We start from the raw sequence: 10,272 nt of genomic DNA, 5'->3' as shown, positions 1-10,272 counted from the left end.
ATTCTCGTTCCGAGAGGCTTTCAGGCTGGATCATGGCTCGGGGGGGTCGGTAAGAAATAGTTCTGTATGTGGGACAGGAGGGAAGGAACTACGGTTACAATTACCCAGCCTGTTTTGGCCGTGTCTACTAGGGTGACCAGACAGAAGTGTGAAAAATCAGGACAGGGGGTGCGGGGTAATAGGATCCTATATAAGAAAAAGACCCAAAAATCGGGACTGTCCCTATAAAATCAGGACATCTGGTCACCCTAGTGTCTACTGTAGGCAGCTTAGCATCCTAAGATGCTACTTTTAATCTCTATAACAACCCTAGAGACTCTAAATTCCGCCATGCCCCGCCCCCCAGCCTGGGGAAGCAGTAAGGAGAAACAACTGAGCCTGCACTGTTCCATTCCAGCCTTTATTAGGGAAGGTGGGAGGAGAGGAAAGATTATTTTATTTACAAGAAATAGAGTATTTATGGGAACTTCCTTTACAGGGGGAAACAAATGTTCTGCCCCCAGTTAAATTCTTACACCTACAGCGAGCAGAGAAATTGCTAGTTGAGCCACGCTGTGAGTCTCCGCATGAGAGCAGACCTTGCTGGATGGGAGGGAGACTGAATCCCCCCTCACTCCAAAGACTTAAGGCTCTGGGTTTAGCTACAGGCCCGGCCGGTAAACAGTCTGGTAAGAACCGTTTCAAAGCAGAAGTTCCCCTGCTCTGGCCAGAGAGTCCAGTGCCGTGACTGCGGCCTGGGCCCCGTTCCACTGCCGGCACTGTCCCTCTTCCAGTCTGATGCGCTGGGAGAAGCGCCCGCCCGGAGGCGGGGGGAAGAGGGCCGCAGCGTTCATGGTCAGCGTCGCGGCGCCGGGATTCCAGAATGGAGCTGACAAGTTTTGAAAGAGGACAGAGCTTTCCCGTGGGTGAGTGCAGCATCCCCGGTGGGATCAGCCCTCCCTGCTCAGGGACTCGTTAGAACGGAACGTCAGAGCTATGGCGGCAGAACGCGCCCGCCAGCTCGCTTCTCCCCTGGGCGCGGCAGATCCCAGACGCTTCATTCGAAGGCGTAAGTCACCCCTCCCCAGGAATGCACGCACCAAGGTCTGCGTGCTAGGACCGACTGCCCCAGGATGGCCACTGCTGCCCCCGTAACATCCGCCAGGAGGGGCGCGTTATCTCCACCCCCAGAGCAGCTGTGTGGGAGGGGACCTGGGCCGCCAGCACCCCAGCGTCTGTTGGAGGGGGGGGCGACGACGGATCCTCTGAGGAGCGTTTTCGGAGCCGGTTCGCCGTTGGACGTTTGGGAGGCCCCGGCCCAGGCGCCGTCTATTCCATCTTGATGATCATTTTCTTGACCGCCCTCCGGGAGGTGCCACACTTGCTGTTGATCACGGCGTTGAAGTTGCAGCTCTTGCCGCACACTTTGGTGACGTACTCTGGAGGAGGGTGGGGAGAGCAGAGAAGTGGAGCAAAAAACCAGAGTCGTTCTGGCTTTTTATGAATCCAGTGAGATGAATCCTGCCAGATCCCATCATGCAAAACCCCTAAGAACCTGCAGCATGTGGGACCCAGACAAGGACAGCAGGCTCTCATCCCAGAGGTGCTACTAACTTGCTGTGCAGCCTGGGGCATCACCCATCCAATCTGATCTTGCATTTAGCACGGCAGTCTCTTCACCCTCTGTGTCTGAATCCTTTGCTGCCAAACTGGGTGGTAATCCCTACGTCATAGGAACTGCGCGAGGGCGGCTGATTAACTAGATCAGAAACGCTAGTGAGTCGAAAAGCGCAGTGGGCCGTGACTGGGGATCTGGGCTGCCTTGGCTTGTGGGTGCCCAATCTGAGACCCCTTGACGGGGTTTTCATAAAGCACTTAGCACCGGCACTCTGAAAATCAGGGCCCTTTAAGGTGCCACGAGTGGACCCTTTCTGGAAACCTTGGCCTGCATCTGCTGTTAGAATTGTTCCGGCGTCTCCGCCTGTCCAACCCAGGCACACAGCTTGGGGTATTAAACCTAACCCTCTCTCTCTCTCACCACTAATGCTGGGTGGTTACGTTTTGGAATTCGCTGGACCGGGCCCAGTGGCTCTTTTGGCAGTAACAAGGCTGCTGTGTTTGGGGGTCATGCACTACGGCAGAAGGGGGAGTTGTACCAGCACAGATGAGGGTACGGATAAAATATATTTCCAAATAGCAGATTGGACAGTTCGAGGGGCTGGGAATGGGCTCTGAGCTTTTCTTTAAGTCCCTAATTCAAATCAAGCCCGGCTCGCCAGGGACTGAAAATCAGCATCTCCCTGGGGCGGTGCATGGCCAAGGTGAAAGGAGTGGGGCGGCTCGGTCCTCTTGCCAGTAGACAGCTAGTCCCGATCCCCAGCAGCCGTCACCACCCCGGCACTAACTGGCCAGCTCTGGCAGTCTCAGCAAGGGAGCTGAGAACTGAACCGGGCATGCAGACGGGAGAGGCTGCCCGAGGAAAACCCCAAGCAGGCCTCAGCCCCGTTGGCTTTGCTGTGCCCCTGCTGGTGCTATCCGCCGGCTCTGTGGAGTCAGTCTCAGGCAGTCTGACTTCGCACCAAACAGAACCTCTCCTGCTGGGCAAGGACAATGGAGGAGGTGAGCAGAAGGAACCTGTCGGCCAGGGATCAAACAGCGTCATCCTGTCCCTTCTGCGGGGGATCGACACCATGTGCGCTCTCCACCCTCTGCGTCGGCGGGAGCCCCAGCCTCGCCCCATCTCCCTCCACAAAGCCCCCTGCCCACCCCCCCTACCTTTGATAGCATTTACCACTGCGACCGGCAGGCGGATGGGTTTCTCCATGGTCGTGTTGTTGTGGGCGATGCGCTGGCCGGTGGCCGAAGACCTGGCGAGCGTCTCCCGGGAGAAGAAGTAATCCAGCAGGCGCCTGGTCATCAGCTTGGGCTTGTCAGTGGAAACCTGCGAGAGGTCGTCCAGCTGGTGGTGGGTGATGTAGACCCCCGAGTTGGGGATCAGCTCCAGCTTGGGCCTCCCATTCTCCTATGGCAAAGGGAGAGAAACCCCTCGTCTTTCTGCCCTTTGTGGGTGCCTGGAGTCTGGGGAGACTCAGGCAGACCCTACCATGCAGGCTAAACAAGCAACAGACAATGGGCTAATCCCTGCTGTCCTCTCTCAGGCCCAATCCCATTGATCTGGGGGTGGGGGGGGGGAATATCAGCCCTCATTTTACAGATGGGGAAAGTGAGGCACTGAAAGGCTGAGTAACTTGCCTTGGGTCACACAGCACGTTACTGGCAGAGCTGGGAATATAAGCCGAGTCCTGACTCATCTGCTCCAACCACTAGACTACGCTCCATCCTACAGGCAGGATTAGAACCCAGGATTCTTGCCTCTCTGCTCCAGTCACTGGACTGCACTCCTGCCTTTCAACTGGAATTTAAGCAAGGGCCTACTTTAAAATAGGGCAGGGAGGTGTTTGTCCGAGAGCAGCGGCCACACACAGCGCTCCAAGTTGAGTCCTGCCTATCACCCCAGATACTATAGGGCAAACCTGCACCCTGTTGGTCTTGGGAGAGATGCCGGAGCTTGGATAACAACCCCGGGGCCAGCAATAGGAGTCTCCTCTCTCACTCAGCCAGGAGAGGCTTAATGCTCCATTTCCACAGTCCTCAGGAATCCAGGCACCTTTTAAGGCTGGAGCAGCTGCCTGTTTGGGCTCACAGAAGCCTGAGCTTGGCATGCGCTGGCTGATCGGTAAAAGGAAGAACCGAGGTGCGTCTGTTGCTGATTTAGGAACACCCCGTCGCAGCCATTTCCCCAGCCCGTTCAGAGTCTGCCTGGGCCCCTGTTCAGAGAGCTGGAAGTGGTCTGGGTGGGGCAGGATATCTGGCTATGGAGCCTTTGATCCAAACAAAGAGGGAGGGGGATCTCAGAGCAGGGCCCGGTCAGCGTCCCTAGGGAAGCTGGGAAGTAGCTGTGGTCCTGCCATGTTCAGCCTCTGCCCGGACGAGTGTGGGACCGAGGTGTCCACCTGTTCTGCTGGAAAGGTAGGGATGGTCCTGGCTCCAAGGAGAAAAGATAATGCTCAGTCCTCCCTCTCCCCCTGAGGTGTTTGCGCCATCCCCTATTATGGCTACTGCCCTCCCGGGGTCCCATTAGACAGCATCCCCAGGCATTCAATGAGCAATGGGCAACATAGGAGCCGATCGCGGAACACCCACCTCCACGGGCGACGCCCACACCGGGGTGCCATCGGGCAGCGTATCTTGTATGTTCTCCTCCCATAAGCAGGTGGTGTCGCTGAGCGTGACGGGGCTCCCCGAGCCGTCCTCTGTGCTCAGCCAGGGTGGGAAGCCGCTTGGGACCCCAGCTCGCATCCTCCAGACCGGGGGGCTTTTGGGGACTTCAGCTGGAGTGCACCTCTGCTCCCCCACAGTGGGAGAGGTGAATGGCTGGAGGCCATTGGCCTGCAATAGGAGCAAATGCATGGGGATGCCACGGACAGGGATGTGTGGTGGAAAAACTGAGTGATAAATGAGCTACCCCTTCCTGCCTCCACCCCTCCCTGCTTCCCAGGAGGGGATAGGCCCTCCGTAAGCTCTGGCCCAACCTGCTTTCAGTTCTCGGCTCCTCAACACCAGAAAGAAACTGGAGGGTGTTCAGAGAAGAGCAGGGTCCTGGCTGGAGAAACTGAGCTAAATCGGTGAGGCTTGGCTAAGCAGGAGGACGTGATCAGAGGCTATGGAGGGAGGAAACACCAAGGGAGACTTGGCTTGCCCCTGCAATGATACCACGGGGTTTAACTGGGATATAGGGGCGGGGGGTGAAGAATGACAGCAGAGGGTGTGGGATCCTCTCCCCAGGAGCAAAATCCCCCCATTGCCTGGAATAGTTAAATCACACTGGGCCAACCCTTAGAAAATGTTCTCCAGGGCTGTGAGGCTGGGCAGATGGGCTCGAATGGGGTTTCTTCATCTCCGGCCTCTCTGATTCGTTCGCATCCAGGGAAGCCTTTCGCCTCCAAGGTGCTGGTAGCTACCGCTGGGACAAAGGGAGACACTGGGGCACCCACCTGCAATGCTGCGTCGCTCTCCAGGAGCCCCACCAGGCCTTTCAGGAACTGGATGTTGCTCTCGTTGACGGCTGGGGAGAGACGCGTGCACAGAGACAGAGCTGAGCCTCGCAGAGGAATTCCACCACTGGCCAGGCCTCAGGCGGAGCTGGGGCGCACGCGAGTCCCAGACATGCACAAAGAACAGGGGTCCTTCCCTGGCCACCCTGCTGCTCACCTGGTGCCCAGAGCTCATACAGGTGTGTCCCCCTTTGATCCCAGCCCAGGAGCCTCGCTACAGAGCTGGCGCCCGTGTAGCTGCCCAGATGGCTGGCCGTGCTCTTCTCTCTAGGCAGCACCGCTAGAGTTCCAGCCACCACACTCGAGCTGGAACGCCCAGCCAGGCACAGGGGGAGGCCAGAGTCTACGGCCGAGCCCAGAGCTCTCACACGGGTATTCCCAGCTCTAACCTAGGGACATGGGGTTTGCCCAGCCAGATCACACCATTGGTCCATCAGGCTGAGCTGCTGCCTCCAGCTGGGGCCAAGGCCTGACACCTCGGGATAAGGTGACGCCCCCACCTCGCCCGCTCGGATGCCTCTAGCCAGCTGGGCACCGTTTTAAGTGGGGAATGCAGAGACCAGCTGAGGCCTTGGCGCCCGAGAGCGGGTTAACGCCATCGGAGCTGGCATAGCTGCAAACTGCCTCAACGATGCTAAGGCAGGGAAGGAAGGAGGCTTCGGTTACCAATACTGCTGTTTCCGGACCCCAGCACCGTCCTGCCTGCCGCTGCCCCTGCCCCGTTCCTGCTGGAGAGGAGGTCGTTCTGCTCCTCTAGGTTCCGGAGCTGGCTCTTCAGTTGCTGATTCTCCAGCTCCAGCTCCTTGATCCTCCTCTCCTGCCACATGGCGGCCTCTTCCCGAGAGGCGAGGAGATTCCGCAGCTCGGACATCTGCAGCTCCAGCTCCTTGACCAGTTCAGCGTATAGACCCGTCACCTTGCTCGCTCGGCTGCTAATGCTGCTGCCTCCTGAGGGAGCTCGGCTGCTCCATGGGCAGCCGTCCTCGAGTCCGTAATTCAGGGATGGAGACTCCAGCTGCTCTGTGCTGGGCCTGTAGAGCACCGAGGCCCCAGAATGCGCGGCTCTGGGACTGTCCAAAGTCCTGGTGTGTGGCAGCCCGTCCTGGGGACGTCTGCTGTGGAGATCCAGGCTATTGCTCTGAAGGACGTGTCCAAAGGGGGACAGGCCCTGGGGCTGTGGCCCGCTCAGCGCACGAGGGAAGTGAGAGACAAGGCTGGGACTGGTCTGGGGTCCATTGGAGAGCCTGGGTCTTTTCCGGTTCTTGATCTCCTCTTCCACGCACAGCAGAGAGTGGCTGGGCCTCCCAAGGCTGCTCAGGGCTCCATGAGGTTGGGCGCTGGAAGCAGACAAAAGCCAAGAAGAAGCGAGTATAATTAAATCACATCTTTCCAGCCCTTACTGTCTCCAAATACTGTACAAACTGTGTATGCACATGTAGCAATCAGATCACCCACCAGTGAAATGCAGCCACCTCTGGGATGGTATGTGGCAGCTGTTTAACACAGCAATTTATGGGAGGAAGTGAAGGAGAATGTTATATCCAACTCCAGGGGGAATTTCTGGAGGTAGATTGGAACCGCTGGAACTCCACCACTGGGTAGCCTACTGGTGCTAACTCTTGTGAAAAGTTCCGGAGGATCTTTAATGGCCATAAGCCTTCAGGATTGTGGCCTTCACTGTAATTCAAAAGACAGTATATTCAAAGCCCCTCTGACTTCAGTGAGCATTGCAGGGGCCTCACACTTCTGTGAATCAAACCTACTAAGCACCTCCTGGCATGCTGCCAAATCACCAGCACTGGGGTGGTCTGTGGAAGTCTCCTGGACAAAGACTAGGCTCTGTTTAGCTTATGAGATCAGACGGGTTCTAGTGAGAAAGAGCTCTTCCATTCTCCCCGCCCCCCTGCCACCCCCTGCTAACGCTACTGTATTCACTCTATCTAGGGACTTTGATGGCCCTCCTCACTGCAGCATCAGAGCACCTCACCCTTATTAATGGACTCAGATTCCAAGGCCAGAAGGGATCATTGTGATCATCTAGTCTGACCTCCTGTACACCACAGGCCAGAGAACTCCCCCAAACAATTCCCAGGGCAGATCTTCTAGAACAACGCATCCAATCTTGTTTTAACATTGCCAGTGATGGAGACTCCACCATGACCGTTGGTAAATTATTCTAATGGTTAATGATCCTCACTATTAAAAATTTACACCTTATTTCCAGTCTGAAGGGGTCTAGCTTCATGGGGGCGTGTTAGACCTTTCTCCGCTAGATTGAAGAGCCCATTATTAAATATTTGTTCCCCATGTAGGTACTTACAGATCAAGTCACCCCTTAACTCTCTCTTTGTTCAACTCAACAGATCGAGCTCTTTGAGTCTATCACTGCAAGGCGTTTTCTAATCCTTTCCTCATTCTTGTGGCTCTTCTCTGACCCTTCTCCAATTCATCTTCAGTTGTGGACACCAGAACTGGACTGTATCCTCAACGCACACCTGGGATATGGGGGAACTATTATCCCCACGTTACGGGCAGGGAATTAAGGCACGGGATGGAATAAGCGGCCAAGAGAGGCCGCAGCAGAGATGGGTGTAGAACCCAAGTCCAGCACCCTGTCTGCTACGCTCACACGCGGTTCTGAATGGTAGCTGCTGCTTCTGGGGCTCCGCAGAGTCATTCCCTACGAATTGGGACCTAGTAAGTGGGACCAGAGGGCTACAGGGAATGGGAGCTGGTGCCTTTTCCCTGTCAGGGACTGTTCAAATCCAGCCCAGTGCCTGCCAGCTGTTACCATCAGTTGGCTGTTCAAGGGATTGTAAGAAACAAGTTTGAGGGTCACAATCCAGTTCCTGCTGGGCTGGTGTCCCATAACAGCGGCAACCATTAAAGCTGGAGGTGTCAAGGAGGGGAAGTAGCTTGTCCAAGGTCACCCATCAAGCCAGGTCTGCTGAATCCCAGTCCAGTGCTCTAACCTCTAAGCCACGCTGCCTTCTGCAAAAAGTCACTTCAGGCCCCCACTACTGTGCCTTCTCACCAGTTCCCAGCTGGGTGAATCTGTTGTGGCATTGCCCCCGCCCCATACCTGGTACATTCTGGGGGGGCGTGTCCTTGGGACTCCTGGAGCTCCAGCTCCTGGGGCTGCTGGAAGTCAGGGCTGCAGAGAACAGCACCGTCCAGCCCAGGCTCAGGCAGTTTGTACAGTGGGTGATCGTCCGGCTGCTCGCCATCTCCCATCCCTTGCTCCATGGCCTGGAGGTGGCGCTGCAGGTCAGTGACACCACCAGACATTGGCTCTCATAGTCACACCTTCCAGCCCCAATGAAACACAGTGGAGGAGAGGGAGGAAAACTCAACCTGCTGAAGAGAGAAGGGGAAGAGAGATGGGAAGAGACACCAGCAGGAAAAAAGAAATGGAAAAGGATTGTAAACAAATACCAGTTTTGATCTGACACTGTCCTAACACCCTCACCACTGGTCCAGTTGATCCAGCCCCCAACTTCTACCCCTCAGCACCCACACACACATTCTCTTGGTTTAGGATTAGTTTAGCTTTCCATCCTTCTCTCCGATTAGCCCCATCACCCTCTCCTCTGATCTGGTTCCCTCATCTCCCTCCCCTCTCTCTGATGCACACGTCCCCCTCCTTGTCCCACATCTGATTCCCCAACCCCTCTCTAAAAACAGCCCTTTGCCTATTTTTGACACCTGCTTCTCCCTCATCCTGTTCCTGTCTGGCCCTGCACTGGTCTCTGTTCCCTTCTCCTCCTCCCTTACTACCCCTGCCCTGATCACCCACTTTGGTCCCTCTTTGCCCTCTGTCTGGCCTCCTCCCTTTCTTGTAACCTCATAGAATCACAGGACTGGACTGTACCTCGAGAGGTTATCCAGTCCCGTCCCCTGCACTCCAGGCAGGACTAAGTATTATCTAGATCATCCCTGACAGGTGTTTGTCTAACCTGCTCTTAAAAATCCCCAATGATGGAGATTCCACAATCTCCCCAGGCAATTTACTCCAGTGCTTCACCACCCTGACAGGAAGTTTTTCCTAATGTCCAACCTAAACCTCCCTCGCTGCAATTTAAGCCCATTGCTTCTTGTCCTGTCCCCAGAGGCCAAGAACAACATTTTTTCTCCCTCCTCCTTGTAACAACCCTTCATGTACTTGACCCTGTCTAGTCCTGTCTCTTTTCAGCTCTTTTCCCTGCTTCCTTTCCTTGTCCTCTGTTTGATTTCCCCCTACTCCTGACATCTGTCTGATCCCCATCCGCTTCTCCTTGCCCTGACTGAACCCACTTGGCTCCTGTCTGGAGCCTTGTCTGTCCCCCCCTTCCTCCTCCTCTCTGTTTTCCCCACATGTCCCCTGTCTGCCCCCTTCCCTCTGTCTATTCCCCCACATGTCCCCTGTCTGCCCCCTTCCCTCCTGTCTGTTCCCCCCATGTCCCCTGTCTGCCCCCTTCCCTCTGTCTATTCCCTCACATGTCCCCTGTCTGCCCCCTTCCCTCTGTCTATTCCCCCACATGTCCCCTGTCTGCCCCCTTCCCTCTGTCTATTCCCCCCACATGTCCCCTGTCTGCCCCCTTCCCTCTGTCTATTCCCCCCACATGTCCCCTGTATGCCCCCTTCCCTCTGTCTATTCCCCCACATGTCCTGTCTGCCCCCTTCCCTCCTGTCTGTTCCCCCCACGTCCCCTGTCTGCCCCCTTCCCTCTGTCTATTCCCCCACATGTCCTGTCTGCCCCCTTCCCTCCTGTCTGTTCCCCCCACATGTCCCCTGTCTGCCCCCTTCCCTCCTGTCTATTCCCACATGTCCCCTGTCTGCCCCCTTCCCTCTGTCTATTCCCCACATGTCCTGTCTGCCCCTTCCCTCCTGTCTGTTCCCCACGTCCCCTGTCTGCCCCCTTCCCTCTGTCTGTTCCCCACGTCCCCTTCCCTCTGTTTCCTCCATGTGCCCCCTGTATGGACCCTCCCTTTCGTCCCCACCTCCTGTTATCCACCCCCATCCTTCCCGCCCCCCGGGACACTGTACCTTTAACAGCCCCTCCATGTGCCTGTTTACAGCCCTGACACCATTTCCTGGTCCCCATGTCCCGCCCCTGCCGCTTCCCCACTGGCTGAAGTCTGGCCCTGTCTCCCGCCTGATTGGAGGCCAGGGATCGGTTCCCTATTGGCTGCCGGGACAG

At 56.4% G+C, this 10,272-nt stretch overlaps 1 protein-coding gene across 5 annotated transcripts; it reads right to left on the bottom strand.

Moving 5' to 3' along the window:
- Positions 1–422: 422 nt before the first annotated feature.
- LOC120392108 lies at positions 423–10,230 on the bottom strand. 5 transcript variants are annotated; one of them, XM_039516583.1, is made up of 7 exons: positions 10,119–10,230; positions 8,176–8,447; positions 5,760–6,430; positions 5,034–5,104; positions 4,183–4,428; positions 2,755–3,001; positions 423–1,418 (listed from the first exon to the last, which is right to left on the bottom strand). In XM_039516583.1, exons 2-7 carry the CDS (start codon positions 8,379–8,381, stop codon positions 1,309–1,311), a joined length of 1,551 nt encoding a protein of 516 aa, XP_039372517.1. In that variant the 5' UTR covers positions 8,382–8,447; positions 10,119–10,230; the 3' UTR covers positions 423–1,308. The 5 variants fall into 5 exon arrangements, with proteins under 5 accessions (XP_039372517.1, XP_039372516.1, XP_039372519.1 ...); XM_039516582.1 differs by having other exon boundaries at positions 8,176–8,450; positions 10,119–10,212; XM_039516585.1 differs by having other exon boundaries at positions 2,771–3,001; positions 8,176–8,450; positions 10,119–10,212.
- Between the last annotated feature and the right edge of the window lie 42 nt (positions 10,231–10,272).

The sequence above is a fragment of the Mauremys reevesii genome, linkage group 27, assembly GCF_016161935.1.
Source record: "Mauremys reevesii isolate NIE-2019 linkage group 27, ASM1616193v1, whole genome shotgun sequence".
Lineage (NCBI taxonomy): Eukaryota > Metazoa > Chordata > Testudines > Geoemydidae > Mauremys > Mauremys reevesii.
This window is presented reverse-complemented; position numbering and strand designations above follow the sequence as displayed.